General features: G+C 33.2%; 1 protein-coding gene across 1 annotated transcript in view; it reads right to left on the reverse strand.

The window, feature by feature from the left end:
* LOC129808306 (mucin-12) overlaps positions 1 to 19712 on the reverse strand; it is a 56400-nt gene extending 36688 nt beyond the window's left edge. Inside the window, exons 1-6 of the mRNA XM_055858144.1 lie at positions 19670 to 19712; positions 19365 to 19493; positions 16397 to 16569; positions 15621 to 15893; positions 15466 to 15555; positions 2434 to 2773 (exon numbers count right to left, since the gene is read on the reverse strand). Of these exons, the coding sequence (XP_055714119.1) occupies positions 2434 to 2773; positions 15466 to 15555; positions 15621 to 15893; positions 16397 to 16569; positions 19365 to 19445 (957 nt within the window). The 5' untranslated portion in view covers positions 19446 to 19493; positions 19670 to 19712. The remainder of the gene's footprint in view (positions 1 to 2433; positions 2774 to 15465; positions 15556 to 15620; positions 15894 to 16396; positions 16570 to 19364; positions 19494 to 19669) is intronic.
* Between the last annotated feature and the right edge of the window lie 4788 nt (positions 19713 to 24500).

Below are 24500 nucleotides of genomic sequence, written 5' to 3' on the forward strand. Positions count from 1 at the left end.
TCAATTTTACATGAACTCATCTGCTGAATAAAAGTGTGACGCGAAAGAGTTAAGATCAACATCCTAGGATGTAGCGTTTTTGAGATAAAATATATTTCGTAAAATATTTATTAAAATTTCTTAGGGATCTTCTTGCTATCTTGAGATCTTGGAATCTTCTTGCTATTTCAGAAACTTTACATAATAGATAATAAGTCTGCTTGGATAATTTTTGCTCACACAGAAAAAAATGTTTTGAAAAAATGTTCGTAAATGTTTGTGAATTCTTATGGGGGAGTTACGAAATGCTACAAGTTCGTAAAAGTCAGTACTTTTTTCACAAACATTGTTTGTAACATGATCACTTGACGAGCATTTTTGTACTTTTACAAACATTTGTTGGTAAATGTTCGTAAACACACAAAAAATGTTCGGAAAATTTTGTCATTTGTTCGTAAATTTTTGTTTTCCTGTAGAACATTTTACGAACAAATGACAAAATTTTACGAACACTTACGAACAAATGTTTGTAAAAGTACAAAAAATGTTCGTCAAACGATAATGTTACGAACAATGTTTGTGAAAAAAGTACAAACTTTTACGAACTTGTTTGTGGGTTATACGAAACACGAGCATTTCGTAACTCCCCCATAGGAATTCACAAACATTTACGAGCATTTTTTCAAAACATTTTTTTCTGTGTGAGCAAAAATTATATACAATTAATCTTGTTTTACTTTATTAATTATATTCTACTATATTAATACATATTCGTTTGGCTCCGGAGTGGGTTGTTCACCAATGTTAAGACGGCGGTAGACGAATAAATCTCTTGCCTGTAATATTAAGCCTTTAAGAGACGTACAGTTTCAAAAGCAGTTCCATTTTTTAAACAAATACTCTTCTAATATATTTACTTATTTATTATGTCAGTAGTTAAGAATTTTATTTTGAGAAGAAAGAAGAAAATTACGAGAAATAGCGCCTTTGTAAGCTCACGTAATGAATTTGTTTTGGACTAAATTGCTAATTTAGATAATTAAAATTGCGCTAGTTTTTTTAAATTATTGTAATATTTTTGTATTAAAAGCCAATAAAAATGAAGTCTTGGTCACGGTTTAATTAATCATGGTTTTTACAATTGACCAGGAGTGGAATGATAACTTTTCGATACCATCGAATCGATAGTATAGATAAATCTGTATCTTCTAAATTAAGTGAATATTGACTTTTTACGCATTGTTAGGCTATTTATTGGAACATTGTCAAAAGAATTTTACTGTTGATAAATATCTGTATCAGCTACAAAACGTGTAGCTATCATTCACATTTTTTAGAATCGACAGTCGATACTATCGAAGGTAAAGTTATCATATCACCCCAGTCTTTATACTTGCAACAATTCTTTTTCTATTTTTTTCTACCTTAGGAATTAAAGGTATAGATAGGTAGTAAAGGTTAGGTTAAGATATAGTAAAGCCTAGATATTCCAGTCTTTTTCAGTGGATTACTTATATTAGTTTATTAGGAGTAATATTTTTGAGTAGTTAAATTTAATTTCGATTTTTAACAAATCACTGCTCAAAGGCTCAAAATAATTTTTGAAAGTTATTACTGAACTGTTCAAATGCAAAAAATATATTTTTTGACACAGAAAAATTAAATCTTCAAATGTTTTTTTTTCAATTTTTTAATTTTTCTCGAATTCAATTTTTTTTTTTTAAATTTTATTATACAGAATATTAATTTAATAAATCCTTGAAGTTAATTTGGCAGCCAGAAGAAATGAAGATGTTGCCTGTACAAAACCAAAATATTTTTCATTTGATTCATTACGATTAATTAAAATAAAACTTAAGACCTTTAAGACCTATGTCCAGGGTAGGGGGGAATAAAAAACAATAAATAATATGTTTACTAGCTTTGTTGAATTTATTTTAAGAATGGATAAGATGGAGGGTATCCTGCGTCTTCCGTTAATGTTTTTAATTATTCGCAACCTCAAACGAAAGGTTTAGCTATTCATTGTACTTATAAAGATTTCATGAAACCCGGAGAATTCTCATTTTCAAGTATTTTATGAAAGAGAAATTGAGCCGAGTTTGAGGAAAACCAATAATCTTGGATTTTATCAAAAACTTGCTAATTCTTTTAGTTATTGTCCTTATTACGAACGTTTGCTCTTAATGTGTCTGCCACCGTCTTATCTATTGCCAATTGTATTTAGAAAACGACAACTAATCCCACTAATCCGACTCTAGAATTGTATAAGATAAGCAGTTTCGTAGCTTTTAAAATATCTTGCATTTTTGAATTTTATAGTAGCTATGTATATTTTCTTTATATATATTTCTCCATTTTCGTTGAATTTACGTCTCTTTTAAGAGGTTCTCAAAGGTAATTAATGAAAGTGCACAAAAGGTGAGCTTTATGGTTTAACGCGATTTTACTCACCCTGTGAATAGTTCGCGGGCTGAGAGATAAATGGTGTGGTTTCCTTCCAAGACAAACCTCCGTCTGAGTTGCTTGAGTTTTCATTGCACCTCTCTTGAATTTTTCCACCACGAAAATCTCTTGTTGCGGGGGCGGTTGCGGTGGGGGTGGCTGTTGAATAAGAAGGGCATGTGTGGGCGGAAGCTGCTGAGCCGAAAGGGTGATTGTGGGCTTTTTGCCACCGATAAGTCGTTCCTGACTCCTCGTTGCTGTACTTCCCATCCGGGACAGAGGTCTCATCCCCATGGCTTCATCAAAGGAGGTCAAAGTGTGGGAACGGGCGAAGCTCACGTGTTTCGTCCTGTATGAAAGATAATTCTCATCAAAATGGTGCAGCACAATTTGCAAGATTAATCCCAAATACAGCACAGTTCTAACTCAATATACACAGACTTTAGAATAATATCAGGGGCTTATGCCATTATTCAAGTAACACATTTCAAAGTCAAGATTTTCCAATTTTCCAAATTATTTTTTTTTTACTTTTCAAAAAATCTATTTTGATAAATGGTTTGGAACACATCTGTCTGGATTTTACAAAAAGTTTGTCTAAATTTTGATTTTTCGTCTGACAAACTCTTGACGTAATTCTTTCATTCTTTCGTAAATCCTTTTAGATACACGATTTTTTTTATAAAAAAAATAACTTTAGGACATGCTTCTTTCGGGATTTATCACTATTTTGTGTCTAAATTTTTTTTAAGTAATAAAATTTAGTAAAACCAGAAATGGGTTGTTAGAACCGATTTCAGGTTAATTTTTGAATATTTCAAAATTAAATTTTGAAATAATAATTAAAAAACAACAATTATCGTTTATTAAAAATACAAATGAGGTTGCTTAATAGCAGTCTTTGAATAGACTTTGCAAAATTTCTTGAATTTTGAATTTCAGAAAAGTGGAACAGATAAGTTTTATCAATAAATGGAATAAGTGTCAGTGCCAAATTTTGCTATCCAAGCATTCAGGGCTTCATTACATAAATTTTGTGAGAAGTGTATGAGTTAAATTTATTTTACATGGCATGTGCTTATGCTGCTTGTCAACACTTCAGAGCCCGAAAATCAAATCCACTCACATTCATCTTCCTTATGGAGAATGAGAAATAATCTTCCAAGCCTTGTAACAATGTCCTAATCATACCCCTAAATCCTGAATTGACTCAATCTCAGATGGGAATAATGCCATATAGAGAATGCTGATTGTACTTTGGGTCTTCTCAATTCCCATTTATAGATTGTCAGCCGAGGTTTTGTTACCCAGCATGAGGCTAATATTATTGGCTTTCGCCCAAAAAGCTCAAAGACACCACGTAGCTCAGCATCTTCCGGCAAAAGCTTTAGCATCCGTGTAATTATTATTATTATTATTACTTATTTATGATGTTGAAACGCCACAGGGATAGAAAAGACCCTTACCATACCCCCTGGCCAACAATTTATGATGACGTGAGAAATGTTCGCGTTCTAGTGACACCATACATTTTAATAAGGTTACTTGGGGTGGATTCTCTAAAGCCATCAAGAACGTGTCAGCGGGTGGCTGACGTTGGATCTGCTTTCGATGCGACAAGAAAAGGATTCGGGTGTCAGTTAATCTGGAAAATTGGTCGGATGGCTCAAATCCAAATAACAACAGTGATGACTTTTCTTGACACTTTTCTAATAAGAGACGAGCTGAAATATGACTTTTATAGAAAACCACAGACACAATTGTACTCTAAAATGATTCCCAACTAAGCGTGACATACTAGAACTTGAAAAAATAGGGGAGCTTGGGACAAATTTAATATCTTCTAAGATAGGGACTGGAAATTTTTACCATAGATGGTCTTCATGAACCTCTCAAAACGTCCGAAGTTTTAAGGGATTGACAATAGAAATATAAAGAGTAAAAGAAATTTTGAAAATTTCACTTGAATTTTTTTGAATATTACAGGGCATATCAATTGTTTTCCAAAATTTATTCATGAAAAAGAACGATTCTAGACCCTGTACAACAACGCGATGTAAGAGCGCTACTTAGAGGTATCGGTCATCAAGTAAGTAGGACATCAAGTAAGTATCAAGTAAGAAAATAGGATTCAGTGGGCTGGTTATCTGCTTCGCAAAGATAAGGATGAGCCTGGAAAGTCTTTAGGTACAGACTCTATGCTTCGTAGGACACCAAATAATTAGGGATGGTAAATTTGAGAATCCGGGGCTCGTGACAGTCCTGAGTGGTAACGGCTCAATTACCTGAATTAGCGAATTAGCTGCCAGGATTAAGACTTTGACTACTCTTTTAATACACCTTTAAAAGGCTTACAATGAAAATGCTGTGTTTATATTCCTTTTGAAACTCTTGAGCCTCTTAAAACTCCTCCACTTTACTTTCAGTAGTCACAGAGATGGAACCAGAAACGCTAGAGGGAGGCAGAACTACTTTGAGCAATGGGGCTAAATTGATATATTAAAACCTAGTTTCCTTTAGAAATATGCAAAAAAAAATCGTATAACAATGTAGCCTCATACAGCTCTAAGAAGCCCCACCTGTCACTTTTTGATCAGTCCCCGAACAGTGCCCTTGATTGTAAACTGTCGTGCGATTTGGTGCAGGAGGAGGCCTTAACAGAGGATTCTCCAATATGGAGGACATCAGAGCCTGTCTACAGCCTCCTTACTACCAACCAATTTCAAGGATTTTCAAAGCTGGAATCATCTTTCTTGTCGATGACGGGTCCTACCAAACTACAAACGCGCTTTACGTGAAGTTCGGCACCTTCGCGGGACTGCTGCCTCTAGATACTTCGCGGAAGACATGCTTCCATAAAGTGAAGAGGTTTAGCTTAATTCCCGTAGGTCTTAAAATCCTAAATAGTGTGCAATTTAATTGCTTATTGAGAGCCTAATAATTTAAGGCATTGAATAAATGAGCAGTAAAAAGTTAAAATTGATCAGTAACAAAAAAAATTGAAACAGTGATATTATCGTCCAAATTTTGGCAAAGGGAAAATAAGGGGCTTTTCACTCTATATGGAAACCTTTTAAATGTTAAATATATAAATTAGGCCCATTTTTGTAAAGATTTAAGTTTTTTACCGACCATAATTAGATATTTTACTGCTCATTTTTAATTTTTTACTGCCCATTTAGAATTTTTTACTGATCGTTTGTTTTTTGCCATAATTTAATTATCTTTAATAAGGTAAAGTGCCCTCAATTCGACTGGTAGAGTTATTTATTCAATTTATTTATATTTGTACTAATATTTGACGTATGATCTAACATTATTAGGTCAATTATTCCATAAATAAATACGAATCAGTGACAATTTTATAAAAATTCACCATCAAACATTCAAATATTGACCACCGGTCGACTCGAGGGCACTTTAACTTAATCCTATCCTAAGTTGAATTTTCCCAAAAAATCACGATTGATAAGAAATTAGATCAGTTGAACTATTTGGCTAAGCCTTAGCCTTAGCTCGAACTCACAATGGAATATATATAAAATTGATAATTTTTTTTGTAAATTTTCAAAATTCTGTTTTATTCTGTATTTGTATTTCTTTCCAGCTAGTTTTTTTTTAATTATGGAGTTAATGTACTTTTCAATAAATTTTGTTTAGATCATAAAAGCTTTTGTATTAATTAAGACAAATGTCTTTCGCTAGATAGATCGAAATAAACATCTCTTCGACAGGAAACCCCTACAGTATAGCCCCGCTATAGGCCATCGCTCTGTAGTCCACAATTTATCGATAGTTGATTTTAAAATACTGATTTTTAGTTAGGTTATGTTTTTTAGTACGCGACATACAATGTTGTCATAATTATTTTAATATTTTTGACAAACTTTATTGAGTAGTTGTGATAATTGTGATCCATAACGAAGAGAGCGAGGACAAGTACCACAATCGCAAAGAAAGTGGAAGCCGTCGAGCAATTTCAATACTGAAAGTCGTAGATAATTTTAAAAAAATGACATGGACTTTTAGTGCGACCCAAGTGTCAAATCTGGCACCAAATATGGCCTATAGCGAGGCTCTACTGTATTAACATTTTCGTCAAAATATTGAAATTTATTTAATGTTACTAATAAAATGCGAGTATGTTTCTATTTTTTTTTCTTATCGTTTTCCATAATGAGGAGGGTTCAAATTTTGTATCTTAATTGTTACTGGAAGGGTGTCAATAGGTCATGATGACTCTTAAACTGGCAATAGGTGTTACCTTCATCCTAATCGTTTTATTCTTTATTTAAAGAATGTTTTCTCGCTTTTTAATACCCAAAGCATTTGATTTGAATACTTTTACTAGAAATTTATAAAGAGGACTGTAAATCGATCTTCACACTAGAAGTTTAGTCTAGTTCCTAGTATATCGAAGTTCTAAATAATCAAGGAATTCCAGTGGTTTCTGTAAATTTGATAGATTAAATGCCCATAACACACAATCCTAAATTAAAACAATTTAGCATTAAAACATCTCAACCAAAGTTCCAGAGATTTCAGTTGTTAGCCAAGGATATGCATGTCCTTGGATTTTACTACTAAGAGTACAATTTCCTTTCCATTTCATTGGTCTATTCTGGCCGTTTTTGATCGATAGGCTTTCTTCATACAGTTAAGTTGCTCTGTGTATCAGTCAGTATTCCGATTTTAGCTTCATAATGTGCTGAACAGGCAGAGGATTTAAGTCGAGAAACGACTTTACGTAATTAGAATCAAAATAATGAAATTTAGTGAATTGAATTGAATAATGATTAGACTACATCCCCATCAGTTTTCCAATAAGCCATTTCTCGACTTACTCCATAAGTCTGTCTAAAGTATAAGACTTGCTATAAGTGGATGATTCTCACTAATCCCACCAAGTGTGTTATGTCCATGACTATCAAGCTGTCAAGTAAATTGCATCACACTGTAATCGTAAAACAGAGCGACTTACAACCCTTTAAGCTCCCTAATCAATTTATTACTAAGTAAGAATTTTATTTTTAATAATAATTAATAAAAAAAGTAGGATTCTTATATAGTTCTACTGTAGTTCTGAAATATCAATAAATATTTTCTAGCACCAGCCTAAAAGAAAAAATCCTTCACGTTTCCTTTTATTTGTTGTGCACTGCAACATATTTTTATCTGTTTTATTTTATCTATTTACTATGGGTTTCCTACAAGTAGTTCGCCACTGTGTATTCCACTCAAAAATCGTATTTGTAAGAGCTTTACAAAGTTACGCTTTGCTTGGGTGCTTTTCCGTGAGATTTGCGATGGTATGCTGTAGAGTCTAAGATTTAAATTTCGTATTAAGCTTGCATAATATGCAGCATATGAAATATTTAAATAAGTTTGTATGGCAAACAAAAGCGATACAAATGCACTTTAAGACTGGAAGATTATCACTGCGGAAGTGGCAACATTTAAGTAAATGCTTGAATAGAAAATGATTTTTTAATATTCCGTTGAATGTGATGTGTCTCGGAAGTTGATGTCAGTTGGTGGTTCAACTACCTTCTTTAAATTGTGATAAATCCAAAGAAGATTTAGGGCAATGTTGGAGCGTCTCAGAGATTAGACGAATCAAGGCAGGAAATCACCTTTCTGGCGGAAAAATGAGGAGAAAGCAATTGATTTTTTTCCAGACAATCGGAAAATTCTGCCAATTGAAGGAGCGAAAGCCATTGAACCAACTAAACTGAAGTCATCCAATAAAAACCTCTTCTTTTTTAAGAGTTATCCATTGTATCGTGATGTTAGACATCACGGTGGATGTTCTATCAATGGGGGGATGGAACCAGGTCTATATTCTCTTTTGTGTTCAGGAGATAGAGATATTTGGATGAATTGATGGCAGAGTGAGAAACAAATTTTTGGTTCTTGTATCTGGCATTTTTATTGATTTAATGGGAACAATTTTATTAGCTATTTATTTCCCTTTTCTTTCCTTGACAGCAAAAAAGATTGCTTCAGAAGTGTGGCACTACAGTGATCATGCGAGTGGAAAGGAGAAAATGAAATGTTAAATTGGAAAATTTATTTATAGAAAATTGTGCATGAATCATGAAAACCTCCCCCCATTCACACTAGAGCCCATCTTGAGGGTTTTTTCTTCTCTCCCTTTTGTACGATTTCCCTAAGACGTGCTCAAAGTTATAATTGAAAGTAACAAAAGAAAAAAAAGAAGCATCAAATCGAGATTCGAGAATAAGTATCTTCCCACCCAAGAATTTGATGAGTTTCTGCCAATATTTCACCTCATTTGTTGATATGGAGGATTTAACCACAGAACAGGACCTAGAGATTGGGAGATTATCAAGTTAATTCGCCCTAATTCCTCGCTGACTTCAATCTTATATACCAAAGAGTTGACTCTACCCATTAAAGATGTGATTGATGATGGTGTCGGAATGGTTTAATTTCAAATTGGTTTAAATCGAGTTGGGTTGGGGGAGGATAATTTGAGACAAACTAAGCTCAATCTTCAGCGTCACTAACTTCAATCAGGAAGGGATCCTTGGGATAAGAAACCACAATTCAGCCAAAGCAGAGCATCGATCAACATTCCTCTTATTCCTCTGGCTTAAACACCCTCCTCTTATTCATTTCAAAAATTTTAAAGAAAAATCTTAAAATGGTAAAAGAAAGGGAAACCCTGAGAAAAAGTCTCAATGCAGGTTTCTTCTTAATTTCTGGAGCAAACAACCGCGTTCTATTATCGATTTTCCCATCATACCACCATATCCTTACATAAACTCACTCAACTGAATCTGGAGTGGTGCTTCCCTTTATTTTTCTCAATGGATTTTTTTTTTTTAAAGATGAATTTAGTTCAACCAGTAACTCACAATTTTTCCGCACAAGAACAATACTTTATCTTAATGAAAGTTGAATGCCTTTTTTCTCTTAAAAAAAACACCACAATTTAGGAGCTCCATAGCGTAAAAGTTCAAATCGTGAGTGCCAATCGCGATATTCAATTGAAAATATACTATAAAATAAATTGAAAGAAAATAACTTTAAAATTGCTCCAGGAACATTTTGAAAACAAAGTCCATCAGGATGATTCTCCTTCAGACTTCTATACGAGTTAGAAAAAGTTTTGCCGCGAAACTTCTTACTTTGTTTCGACTTATGAGAGCAACATATTCGCACAGTCATTTCTCAGAATGTATCAGCGGAAATTGAACAATTTTGCATACACTTCCTCAGGATGTGCAAGAAAATATGTCGGTAACACTTGAAAGAAATTTCAATTTAACTTTTTTTTTATATATAACGCTTTGTACTCGACATAAAATAGTTAGAGTGAGTCAAAATGTGCAGTACATAATAATATAACCTCGGTTATTCATCTATCAAAATTCACAAGTAGCGTCAGTCAGTATGACGGAATTTTATAGTTAGGTAACAGTATTATTTGGATACCCGTGCGTAGTAGTTCCGAAAAGGAGAATAAATCCTAAAATTTAGTCAATTTAGTCAATTTGTCAATTTAGTTATAACGAAGTAAGGGAAGTGCTCTCCCTTCGAACTTTCATGCCTTCGAATAATGTGATTTTTTTTATTATTTTTTTCTGAGACTTACACATAATTATGATAGAATTATAAATAATTGATAAAAATCTAACTAATATTTAATAGAAATGTATAAGTCCCTTACTCTGAAAAAAATAATTTGTAAAAAGTGGTCAAAGTTTTGTAATTTTCCCATAGAAAAATGACAAACGGAGGTGAAAAGGTGTTCCCACCGCCAAATTCGTAAAAATTTGTTAATTTTTCACAATCGTTTTGTAATTTTGCAGATTCACAATCCAGTTTGTACCAAACACAAAACTTCACCCCCTGGTTTGTAAATTAAATATTTTACAAAATATGGGTCTCTACCACCAAATTTTACCCACCCTTTTGCTATTCTTTTCTTTTAGGAGAATTTCAATATTATTTGTAATAATTGAAAATATAAAAATAAAACAAATTTTACTCTTTTTAAATAATATATTTCACGTATTATCATGCTATAACAAAAGAATTATTTTAAGACTAGCTTTTATTGCAATTGTAAGTGTAATATTTTTCCTCATTGTCCACATTTCTCAATCATTGTGCTATAATGTACTAGGTAATGAAATTTTGGTGTTAAATGTGTTTTGAAAATTCTTTGATATATAAGACTTTTAACCTTTTTCCTAAGTTCGACAAGATCATCATTGGTTATTGACGTCTTCATGACTAGTTTAATTAATTGCTGAAGCGTTCGTAATAGTCTTAAATTTTCGTTTTCCTTTGGAATTTTGTCTTTTACGAAATCAGTAACAATTCGAGCAAATGTAAGGGTCTCGGAAGCACTCATTTTCAATTTTTCATTTTTTAAATTACTTTCAGTTATATCTATGGAACTAGGGTTATCATCACTCTTATATTTAAAATTCTTTTTGCGTTCATTAATTTAACTCAAAGTAATCAATTTTTCTACGTAAATTAGTCTATAAAGACACTTACACTTTTGTGTCCATACAACAGCAACGCTTTTAAAATTTTTTAATTATCCCTCACAATCCCTTTCTCTTATCGGAGAACTTTTAGACCATGCATCATGCACTTCTTCTGAAAGGTCTCCTTCATCTATATTCACCAAAAATTCCTTCAAATGCAAAATGTCTTCATTTTGGGCACTTCAAATATCTGATAAATCGGCAACCTCTGATGTGGCTGTTGTTCCTTGGTGTCGTAACGTTCTCGGATGACGTTGAGAATTGTGATACTTATTATAAAGCCTACCACTCTAATAACTCTTGGTGGAAGTTTTCGGAGAATAATATAGTTCCTAAAAAAATTCAAAGGCGTTTAAAATTAACACGGTTTTCAATTATCAATAAATCAATTTGTAAATTACTTTCTTTACCTTTTTTCTGACTGGAGTTTCTTCAATCTCCTCAGAAAGACGTTGCATCGATTTTGTTGACAGAAAGATGCTCTTCGAATTAATTCTTGTATCGCCGTCTCCCAATTTTCCGGATGTTGATGTTGCCCCTGACGCAGACTTCTCTTCCTCCAAGGATTGCTTCCACTTTTCCCAGCCTTTCCGGAAGCGTACTCTGTTTATATCTGCATCCAAAATATAATTGATATCTTCTTCTCTGAGATCATACAGTGGATACGAATGAATACCTTTACCTGAAAATAAGAAAAATTAAAAAAAGCGTGGTAATTGAGGTTAAGTAACCTAAGAGCAAATTGAACTCACTTATAAGAGACCAATACGCCTCCTCGCAATCCCACTGCACACACCTTGCATAAAGCGCAGCATCAACCACTTCGACACACACATAAAATTTCAAATTTAATTGAAGGAAATGGATTTTTCCTTTTTCACGTGCGAAAACTCTCACTATTCAACATTTTTTCGCTGTCAATTGACAGAAGAGCTCCTAGCGGCAAGTTTAAGAAAAATGTTTGTGTTAGAAACAAAATGTTCGTAAAAATTGGTTGAAAAGGGGTATTTTCAATTAATCACAATCTCAGTTCGTAAGATTTGGTGGAAATTTTGTAGAAAAGTGGTAACCAGCACAAACTGTTTGTTCGAATCACCTCTTTTTACAGCCCTATGTTTTGTATTATCCACAAAAATTATACAAAATAGCCCACCTTTTTCACAAAAAGTATGTCATTATTGAAATTACCCCCAAAAATAACAGTATTTCAACCAAACTTCACAAATTTCAACAAATTATTTTTTTCAGAGTAGGAAAAATAAAAGAAAATTTACATTATTCGAAGGCATGAATGTCAAAAGGAAGAGTATTTTCCCCTAGGTATTATCGCAAAAGTTACCAAATACTAAGTTCATTAACGAAAGTTGAAGGTAATTTTCATGACTCTAATGACTTTGAAAAATAAAGTAGTAGCAATGAGTTACTTATTTCAGGAAACTCGATCTAGGCTGGGAAATCCAATCCACACAATATTCGGAGAACTTGAGGAACCTATAAAACTTCTTAGAACTCGAAAAATCCTCACAATTTTGAGAAACCTGGGAAATCATTACAATTTTTCGGGAAGTTCATACTGTGTTTTTTTTTAGAGAACCTGGGGAACCTGCACAATTATCCGGAAATCTGAAGAAATTTCTAGGGATCCCAAAGAACCAATATATACAAAACCTTTTAGAGAACCAAGGGTACCCATATAGTTTTTTCAGAGAATCTGGAAGAATTCATACAATATTTCAAGGAGCCTGAGGTCTGAGGAACCTATACATTTTTTAGAGAAGCCAAAGAATCCATACAATTCTTCAGAGACCTATAAAACTTTTTAGAGAAATCGGGGAACTCATATAATTTTTCACAGAACCAAGGGAACATATATAATTATTCAGAGAACCCGGAGAACCCATCGAATTTTCTTTTCAGAGAACTCAAATTTTTTCAGACACCTATGTTACCCATTTTTAAAGAACCCCGGTTATCTTTGCAGTTCTTTAGTGACCCCGCTAGACCTATAAAACTAATACCTATACAGTTTTTTTAGACAGTTTTAATACAAGTTTTCGGAAAGTTATGGAAGTCATATAAATTTTTCAGAAACCCGGGGAACTTATAGAGTTCTCTAATTACTCGGCGATCCTGTGAAAAGTTTCATAAAAGTGGGGTACTTGTCCAATGTTTCAGAAACCTGGGGAACTCATATAATTTTTCAAAAACCCAGGAGAACCCATACAGTTTTTATAAACCTATGGAACCCACACAATTTTTTAAAAACCTGAGGAACCTATACGACTTTTTATAAACCTGGGGACCTCATACAATTTTTCAGGAACCTGAGGAACTCGTACAATTTTTTAGAAACCCGGGGATGTCATACAACTTTTCATAATACTGAAGGGTCCTTACAATTTTTTAAAGGCGAGAACAACCCATACAATTTTTCTTAAATCTGGGGAAACTATACAATTTTTCAATAACCCGGGGGTTCCATACAAGTTTTTGTAAACTCGAACCAGTAAAAGTTTTCAGAAATCCGGGAAACTCATACTTTTTTTCAGAAAGCCAGGGAACCCATACAATTTTTCAGAAACTCAGGAAATCCAGTTAAATTTTCAGGGAACTTGGAGAATCCACTCATTTTTTTCGGAACACTTAGACACTCATACCTCTCGGATTGCGCTTGAATTAACCTTTAGGCAATTCTGAAATCTGTGGAATATTACGTAACAATAATTTTGCATAGATAAGATTCAGATAGTAAAACGTTTCAAAGTTTTTTGTGCAAAGTGCTTTATCATGTAAAAATCGTTATGGAAGATACACTCTGCAATAAGCGAAAAATAAATAATTTTTAAAATTGTGAGTTTCAAAATACGAAATAATCTAACTAAATTTGCTTATAATAAAAATTAAAAATTTAAATATTCAGAAAAAGTGTCTATATGGTGGTAGTATAATAAAAAATTGTAAAGTCCAATCGGCTTTTCATTGACAGTAAATACGTTTGACAATTTTATGTTAATGCGGCAGAGAAGCATGTCAAATGTGCTGTATACTGTTTTATTTTTGACGTGTATTTTTTGCGAAAAAGAGCGTGATTATAAGTCTCTTTTATTACTTACTGCCAGAATAAGTTTTTAAGCATATTTTGACACCAATTTAATTCTTTTATTCTTCTTTAAAAGCTAGTCATTACTGACTCTAAATTATTATGTAGTTATTGGGTTTTACAATGTCTTTGTTTTGTTGAAATTTCACCAAAAAATATTTGTTAATTGCATTTAATAGTACTTAACGCCAAATATACAGGCTAAGTATGTTTATAAATGACTATTAATCATTTGAGTTCTCTCCAGAAAGAATAAAGTATTTTTTTGATCGAAAATGAGGATTAGTGCTTTTGTAGTATACTGAATCTTAGTCTTTAATCTTAAGTAAATATGAAAACGAAAAAAGTAGAAGATTAGAAAATTAAATTTAAGTTTTACTAACGTAGATATTCAGAAAAAAATGTGAGAATCCCAACGTAAATCCTTGGAGTAGGGTAAAGTGATACAAGTTGGACATATAGTGTTACAAGTTGGACAATTTGCCGGTGCAAGTTGGACAGAGATTTTTTTCTTGATAAATACAGTACTAATTTTTTTAGCACAAGGAGCCAAATTATAAAACTAAAGCATTAAAAATATACAAATAAAAATGAAGTACTAAATTTATCAAGAAAAAAAGCCCTGTCCAACTTACACCATAGATTGTTCAACTTGTACCATGGTCCAACTTGTACCACTTTACCCTAAGACAAACTCGCGAAAGATTGACATTATTTTTTAGTAGTTCTTACGTAAATATTCAGATAAAAAGAACGAAATATTTAGGTCAGAAAGTGGAAATTTGGCTAAAGATTAAGAACACCCAAAGTCATTACAACGTGTTCTTGGTCTAATTTCTACTCACTAGTATAATTTTGCAATTAGAGCTATTTCAAGATTTAGAAACTAATGATGCTATCCTAATGAAAAATGAACATGTTTTTTTTAGCACTTTACTGTTCTCAAGTGCTTCTACATAAACGACTTTAATTTGTATTGGTTTAACAACTGTTTGGCGGTTTACGAATATAGCGAGGACTGGGCGAAAATAGTCCAGACAGAAACCAACACAAAGAAAAATCGATATTGCAGAAGCACTTGAAAATAGTAAAGTGCTAAAAAAATATGTGCTTTTTCATTAGAATAGCACCGTAATATTATCGCATAAATCTGATTTCTTTGATATGGGAGTCTTTTAGCAATTCTTTTAAATTCTAACCTGAAATAATACTATTAACGTTACCCCTTAGTAATAGAATTTCTAATGCATTTTTGAAGTGTTTTAAAGCAGTGATAAGCTCATAAAATTACTCTCACTTTATTTCAAGTAAAAAAAAACTTCAATAGCCACTTTGAATATCATATTTTTGCCATACATATTAGAAGCACAGCAGGTATCGCGTTGCAAAGTCAACTGTAATTAAATTCCTCACCTGGGAGCACCAATAACTGTCCCATCTGCAGGCACAATGGGCGGCGGCGGTGGGGGCGGAATGCCAATATGAGTTGGACATTGATACATTCTGCGAAAACCACCAAAGGGATTTGTTATTTGATGCATGAGGAATTTCACTGATTTTGGGAATACCTGGCCAGATGTTCCGTGCTCTGACTGAGGAATGTAGGATCTGTTTTGGGTGGATAGGACCCAACGACATACGGACCCCGAGTAAAATCGTCTTCTGGGCAGATTGGACGAGGTCCTTCAAGACGCACAGCTTCCTCATCGGCGGGCATCCAGGTGTAGCGCTTTGGATCACCGCCAGTGAGAAAGGACGTGGGGCGACGTCTGAAGTAGGAATTCTCGAGGTCTTCATCGTAGAGAAGGACGTCATGAGGCACCGGTCCAGGAGGTGGATACCTGTTGAAAAGACCACGTGGTAGGAGAATTTTGAGATAATTAGGAACATTAAGAGCATTCATTTGCGTGAAAGAGTTGAAGTTTATTAGAATATTAGATAAGAGTATTTTCATTCGGATGAGACACAGAAACAGCCTTACCCAATTTCGGATTACCCTGAGTTTTGATAAATTTGAGGTTTTTTAGAACAACATTAGAGCGTCAATCGAAGTGCGTTAAAGCGAAAATCATCGTCTTTGAGTTACAAACTTTACTGATTCATTGAACATTTTCAATCCAACGAAAAATCAACTCTGATTGAGTGAAATTGAACAATGAAAATTCTACAAAAGAAATAATGCTAAAGGGAGCATTTCATAGATGTATTGAGTAAATAAAGAAAACCATCAATTTCCAAGTGAAATTAATTAAGAGAAGAGTCAAAGGCTTGCTTGAGGCACTTCAACTTCTTCGTTTGCCGGATTATACATTTGATGACTTTGATGATAACGAGAGGATATTACCTGGGATATTTGTATATGGGAGCATAATCGTGAATATTCTCATCTGAGGGAGCACGTCGACCCACGCAAACGCCTAAGAATGATTGAGGAGCTCCTCTTCCTGACCAACAACCGAAGAATCTTTCCCGCCTTGGCGGTTCGATGGAACTCAATTGCCTGTCGGAGAGACAATACTGCAAAATAAACACAGAAAAGAGAGAGAAAAATATTAATTTTCACCACCCATAAGCATTTTCCCATCTTTTACGTCTTGTCACAGCTGTGATTCTTTCATTGGCACAGCTATTGTCATGACGCGGTTCGGTGAAACACCTCTGATCGATCTTATATTCACAAGGTAGATGTTTTGAATAGAATTATGTTTTATCAGCAACTGATCTACGTTTAAGGTACAAGGGGCAATTTTAAACAGAAGTTCAAATTTTGAGAATTTCTTACAGATACAGATATGAGCTAAGAGAAAGAAACACTATGAAGAAATGTACTTTATTTTCTTTCTGGTCTTCTATATGCTTATTAAGAAGTGAGGATATCCAAAATTCAAAGTTAGATTCTGTTCGTAATTACCCCAATGTACTCTAGGTAAAAATTTCTCTTCATCCGTGGACGTGTGTCTTTAAAACAGAACAATGAGAAATGCATTCAAATTCTGAACCCGGGTGCATTGTTCTTCATCGGTAATGCACCGGTTAAGTATCGATTTTTTAATGTTTTTCGAAAATTTTTCTTTCTTGACCTTAAGTTTGTTCTCGAGTTAGAAATCAAACGGAAAGAGATATCGGCTTCCGGTCTTCGATACCCTCCACTACCCATATAAGTGGACATGACCTTGGACAATCTTTTCTCCTATCCTCCCTCCATGCCGTAAAAAGCATGTTTTTTCGGTTTTTATCAATTTTTTTTCAAGCTTTTTCAATGATTTTCGGGATTGCGGGATATGTTTTAAAGCGGTGGCAGCCAAAATCCTGAACGCCAAAATCCCGAATAGGCCAAAATCCCGAAAGCCAAAATCCCGAATCTTCAAAATTCTGAAAGGGATGAAATTATATGGAGGAAAATGTTTGGAATAATTTCCCAAGACACAGAAGATTTCCCTTTGCCTCCAGAAAGCGCGGGTGCAATCGTGAGAGTAGCTATGACACTTTTAAGAATTCGGGATTTTGGCTTTTGGGATTTTGGCCAATTCGGGATTTTGGCTTTCGGGATTTTGACCGGGACCCGTTTTAAAGGTAGTTCAGTCGAACATTTCGTCCAAATATAGCTATGACCGGAAAATTTGCCATTCTAAATTATTGAAGGTCAAAGGTCAACCACATTGGATGGTCCATTTTTCAATAGATTTGGCTAAATTTGGACTTTTTGGAAAGGTATTGAAATTTCGCATCCGGTTGTATCGGTCCTCATCGGTATAATGAATCGGTTAAGAACTGATTTTTTTGATTTTCAAATGCTTTTGTGATTTATGAATAAATTTCATCTCTGGGAAATCAGTAAGCACCAGAAGATCTTGCGAAAATCTAATTCACGGAGAGCTTTATCTCGTGAGTTCGAGCATTCCGCAAAGCTGGAACACTTTTTTTTCATTACAAATATTCGAAGAAATTGTTGGTCCTAAGCCCGGGATCCCAATAGGGAAAACGGTTGAAAATCATAATCATTTTGAATAATTTTTTCATAAATGTTTCCTAAAAATAATCTAATTAAAAGCAATAAATAATAGCATGAGAATCCAACCAAAAAAAATAAAATTGTTACAACGTGTTAATTGTTCTAACTGAAAGAATTTTGTACATTTCAGGTGGACATTTTACAAATAAGATCAATTACCACAATTTTATTCGCTAAAAATATTTATTTTCCTCCTATTTTCCAGCACTTTGTTATGCTTGCGGTACATGTAATTTTAAAATATCACATTTAGGGCTCACTTTTCATTAAAAAATGATTGAAGAGAAAAATTTCTCCCTGATAAATAATAGTCAAAATCCAATTAATGCATTTGCTAATCTAAGTGACGAAATATTACTATTTTTTATTGATTGTTTTGTTACCGAACATTCATCATTTATTTTATTTTATTTATTACACTCGAGTTCATTTGTAATTAGGGAAAATGTTTGTGAACATTTTAAATTAAAATGAATCATTTTAGGGCTCTCTGAAAACTCGTAGGGAAAAGTACTCTCCCTTCGAACGTTCATGCCTTCGAATGAGGTGAATTTTCTTTTAGTTTTCCTAAAGGACTTTACACATTTCTATTAAATATTAGTTAGCTTATCATCAATTGTTGATAATTCAGTATAATTTAGTGTAAATCTCTTACGAAAACAATAGAAATTCACATTATTCGAAGGCATGAACGTTCGAAGGGAGAGCACTTTCCCCTAGTAGCTATAACTGTGTAGTTTATAAAATTGATCAATTTAAAAATGCTTTGGGATAGAATTTTTGTCGACTTATCATTATCACAACCGATCTTGAGTACGGTACAGAACAAGATTCACAAGATTTGCATACGTCAATCTGGCATTTGACTTGAAAATAAAAAAAAATTAAACCTTTCTGAAAAACGTTATAAAATGATACAAGACGTCCGTAAAATTTCTTTTATCAAACCTCATAAGCCTAATTGACAGTGAAAGAATCACAGCTCCCATAAGTTTGAAGAAACTTATTACTGGCTTTCCTCTTGTCAACATTCTGGATGGGTGAATTATGGGAATGGGAAATGGAAATTCAATAAAAGTCCTCGCTCCATCTTGATTAGAAAATGACAAAGTGGCGTTTTGAGTTAATTTTCAGACGCGATTTTCAATTGACTTTCCACAAGTTGTATGAGAGGGATGCTTTGGAAACTCGCAGTTTTTCATTAAATCGCATCCCAAGCGAGCAAATGGACAATAAAGTTCAATCTGATGGCAGATACTTCTTCATAATTCCCCCCGCGATGTTCCCCATGGATAATTACTTGCTCTTTTATATCTCCTCTGGAGTAAATCGATGTCTTCAGGAAGTGAGTCGATGTGGTATGTGCTCTCGTTCGTCCCATATTCTCATCCTCGGAATCGTAGCTTCGACCGGGAAAGTGATGATGACCCTGATCAATCAAAACCACATAGAAAAAAAAATCTCTGATGAAATCATATTTCAAGCTTAGGATTATCAAGAAAACTTGTGTTGAAAATCAATAAAATTTATAAACTAGGGGTTTTCAGAACTTTAACTAATCCAATGAATCCAATATACATAGTTTCACGGGAAAAGTTCTCTTACCTTCGACGAAGCTTCTATGTTGCCGAGGGAGGATGCATGGTGCAAACCTATAATGAAACAATGAGGAAATCTCATTAAAACTTTTATTTCATCTCCAATTTGATTTATGTTGAAATTTGTTCGCCCCCAAACTACTAATTTTTAATGCTAAAATTGTCGCAGATATGCAATATTCCGTGACAGTTCCCAGTGTAATGTCTCACCTACACTTTCCCATTTAATTTTTCCCGAGTTATATTTTAAAAATCATTCAATTTGCATTCATTCGATAAGTTGTAAACATATTAATTACTCCGAGTTAAATTTCACGAGTACCTCTAGTACGGTACTTTAAAGTTTGTTAAACATCCCATCTGACCAGATAAGCGTGGATTATAGCCTGAGTTAACCCCTATCTTTCACACCTTACTTTTAAGAAGCTCCCATACAAAATACCCCTTACTAAATATATGTGAAGGACACTGTTTTGCGTTCATGGTGTTGAGCAGCGCAACTATGAAATTTATGTTGCCGGCCGTGTTGCTCAGTTGACAGTGACAATATGGAATATTTTCTAAATAATTTTATTTGTTTTTAAATTGATTCAAAGTTTCTCAGTGATTTTGCGCGATTTCAGTGATTTTATTAATAATATTAAATATGCGACACTGTGTTTCGTGTAGAGAAAAGTGTAGTGATAACATTAAACAAATTATAACCCTAAAATACGTGTTTTTATTTCTTTTTCGTGAGTATTTTTAGTAGACAATTTTTTATGCAATTATTTTTCCTTTTCTAAAATGTTAAATCGTGACCACCAGTTTAATTAAACAGATCATTATCCTTATAGCTTTTGTGGTTTGCATAATATTCTGAAGTGAAATCAGGAGGTGCATTTGACAGTTCCATTCGCCCGCCATTGATATACGTGGCAAAATCCAGTCCTTAACTCGGGCCTACCACTCAAGATCTATGCGATGAGGCATGAAAAAGTGCCTAAAGCTGGGGTGTGAATTAATGGCTCAACGCTGGGCCCCCTTACCCTGTGTCAGACGGGATATTGAAATGAATTTTCCTGGGAGAGACGGTGTATTTGAATGGTCTTAAAGCTGGACAAATATTCTATTGGTATTCAAATGAAACAATGTGCATTCAAAACATCTTTTATATAAAATCCTTCCTGACTTTTGTGAATGTACAGGATTCTTGTCTCCATAAGAAAACAATACTGTACGTAAATGAAAAGGATGGCTTTTATCTATACTAATTTTTATTTAAATCAGTATTTTTACATATTAAATACAAGATTTAGATAAGATAAAATATTAAAACAATATATTGTGACTGTAGTTATTAAAGTAGAATTTTGTTGCCACGGACAAAATATTAGAACTCAAAAAGATATATTTTGAGCATTCAAAAAGCAAAAATCAAATTACAGAGAGTTGTATGTTTTAGTCTGTACCCAAGTAGTAAAATCTGATCCTAGCGCCGTAAATTTAGATAAGTTTCACGTATTTACTTGGTTATATCTCATCATAAAAAGTACGATGGTTAATGTTTATTGATGGTTATGGATCAAATTCTCAATCTTATTTTTTGTTTGTTTTACAAAATATTCCCACATGTGAATATATAATATATCAATATATACCCCGTCTAGATACTTAAAAAAAATTTAATTGATACATTCTTCATAGGGGCACCTTGTGCAGCTTTTCACAGAAAATGATGTCCAAAATTTAAATTTTTTTTACTCAATGTCAAAAAAATCTCTTACTTATTAAGTTCGTAATCCCACCTCACAAAATCCCTGGAAATTCTCAAATTTTCCCCTAGAGGAAAATTAAAGTTTAGTGGCAATCTTTACGAAGCAGCTCCGTTTTTCTCAGCTACGTACAAAATTTTTTCACCTCTGTGTGCCTCATTTTAACTGTCAACATTTCACATCTACGCTCCTATATCTTTCAGGAACTATCAGGTGTAGGACTAGCTATTAGAATATTATGGCCATGAGGTTATATTTATTTATTTACTTTGAAAAAAAAATCAACTTTTACTAAACTGCAACTTTACGAAGCTAACAAATGTTCCCCTCAGGGAAGAAAAACTCAGTAGGGTAATGTGCTAAATTTCGGCACAGTTTCATGCAAGAGCCAAAGTCTGAAATTTGAAGTGTACCTAATATTTTTAATACATATTGATTTTTTTAAACTTATTGTTAAGAAGTGTTACTTGGAACCTTTTAGACAGTTCACCGTCTTTATTTTCCCTAAAATCGTTTTTAATTGAAAATGAATAAAAATGTAGACACAGTTTTGGTGGTCTATTTCGGCCACCTTGATTCTCCTAGTTCTTTGCCTTTTTGGAATTATTCCAAAGGTTTTTTTCACATCATCTCGTTCGTCGAAGCCACATTTTTTGTTATTTTTTCCATTGTATAATCTGTAAATGCAAAAACTAAAAATTTATGGAAATTTGAGGAACAAAAAAGAGGCCGAAGTTGCCAGCTCTCTGGAATTTGGGACATTTACCCTAAGTCTCATAGCAGCAATAAGAAAAAAGTTTTTCCATCGGAAAAGTTTCATGACAATAATATTACGTAAAAAATACGTAAAAATGTCCAAAAAACTTTCTGTCGCATAAGATTCCCGAGTAACAAAATTTTATTCTTAGTCTAAAAATTAAATCACGATCACGTAATTTTTACGTCTTTGAAATAACTTGGGGTAGTCAGTAGTTTTAGCTTCTCTCTCTGTTTTAATATTACATCATTTTTGCCTGAAATAATTACACTAGAACCACTAGAACTAATGCGAGAAAGCAGACTTTCAAAAATTCTGCTCAGGTCACGTAATTTACTCGAGGTAAAATTAATACTAGGAAAATGTAAGTTTCCACAAAAACGATTACCACTTCATATTTCTCTGGAGGGTATGTAATTGTCATTATATTTTTTTGCTCGCGTCGCGAACTCTTTATTTAACTTAGAGAATTAAGTTCAATATTTAGAGTAAAATTTTAAAAATTTCCTATCCCGTGTGGAAGCTAATGGTGCTTCATTTATTCCAATTCTAACTAAAGCAATATTTTCATTTGCAATCAACAGTTTAAAAGCTTCTCTCAATTAGTTTTTAAATTAAATAAATTTTCAATCAGATTAATATTGAGTACATTGGAGGCAATTTTTGTCAAAATTGTCAGAATTTTGGCGTTTCCATTTGCAGCAGTGTAGAAGATTCCTTCACAACAGCGATTTTTGACGGAAAACGCTCCCAATGTGTAGAGGAATTAAGTATGTCAAATTTCGGACACCTTTAAATTTCGGCCACTTTAAGTGCAACTTGAGCCAAGCAATCAAATTAATTAAAATTATGGATTAAATCTTTGAATATTCAATGAATTATTTTTTAAGATTTATTCCTTTTAAAATGTATTAAAGCAAAGATCGACCAAATTTCAGAATAGTTGCATACAAGCCCTTAATTCTCAAGTTTGAAATGTAATTTTCTTAATACAAATTGATTTTTTATTACTTCTTTATAAGGAGTGTTTCTTGGAACCTTGTAGATAGTTTATCATCTTTGTTTTCTTTAAAATCATTCATAATACATTTTAAAATGAATAAAAACTTTGACATGGCTTTGGGAAATACTTCAGCCACCTCGTTTCTCATAGTTCCTTGTCCTTTCGGAATTTGTTGAAAGTCTTTTTTACATCATTTCGCTCATTGAAACTATATTTTTTTTATTTTTCTTTACATTGTGTAATCTTTCGAGTATGTAAAAACCGAAAAATCATGGAAATTTGGGGAAATAAAGAAGTGGTCGAAATTGCAAGCTGGACGAAATTTGGTATAGCTAACCTAAAATTTGAATTAACATTGTGTTATAGAAATTTTGATATGAAAAGAGTTTGACAAAAAGTATAATAGATCATTTGTGCTATTAGCAGTCTCGTGGTTTGTAGTAAAGTACAAATCCTTATAGAAAAATAAACATGTAATAAACATAATACATTGTAATCCTTGTAAAAAATAAACATTTTGTGAGCGTTTCTCCATTGAGGTAATGTTTACTATTTCGACCACATCTTTAGTTTTTTGTTTTATTTCTTTTCGTATTACTAGGTTGTAAAATATCCGAAGAAAGAAAGAAGTATCACTTCCTCATAAAATATTTCTAATTGCCCACATAATCTTTAACGAGATTATTGCACAGCTTTTATTACGTGAATTTCAGAGCAGTTTTTTTTCGAAAATCTTATCAAACACTGTAAAATTTAGGTTTGTTTGAGGTGCATTCAAAATAGGTCAAGTGGTAGAACACTCGCTCTACGAAGCAAGTGTCCTGGGTTCGAATCCCCTTTAGGTCACCAGAAATTTTTCTGGCGTTAAAGGTGTTCAAATTGCATCCAGTGAGCTCCACTCGCTTCATTGCACTTGATTCCACGGGAATGGGACTATGACAACCCCATCCCTGTATAATAAAAAAAATAATAATGGATGTCCCGAACTCTCCTTGTGGGGAAGGCCTAGTTGCTCTATGGAACGTTGTGCCAACACTGAGAGAAATCCGAAAAAGTTAATATAACATTCCGAAAATGTTTATTTTACCCTGCAGTATTGATCCAAAATCGGTATAAATATTATGCTTTTTGGGTGTATTAGGGGTTAGAGTTACCGTTTTTTATGTTAATTTTACCCTTAAAAAGGTGTAAAATTAACATTAAAAAATGTTGATATAATTTTACACCCAAACAGTGTTAAAGTTATGAGCAAAAAAAGTTAATCGCACCCCCATTTTTTCTCAGTGACCATTATTATTTATTATTGATTAATCATACTATATCT

Source organism: Phlebotomus papatasi, chromosome 3 (assembly GCF_024763615.1).
Source record: "Phlebotomus papatasi isolate M1 chromosome 3, Ppap_2.1, whole genome shotgun sequence".
In the NCBI taxonomy this organism is placed as follows: Eukaryota; Metazoa; Arthropoda; class Insecta; order Diptera; family Psychodidae; genus Phlebotomus; species Phlebotomus papatasi.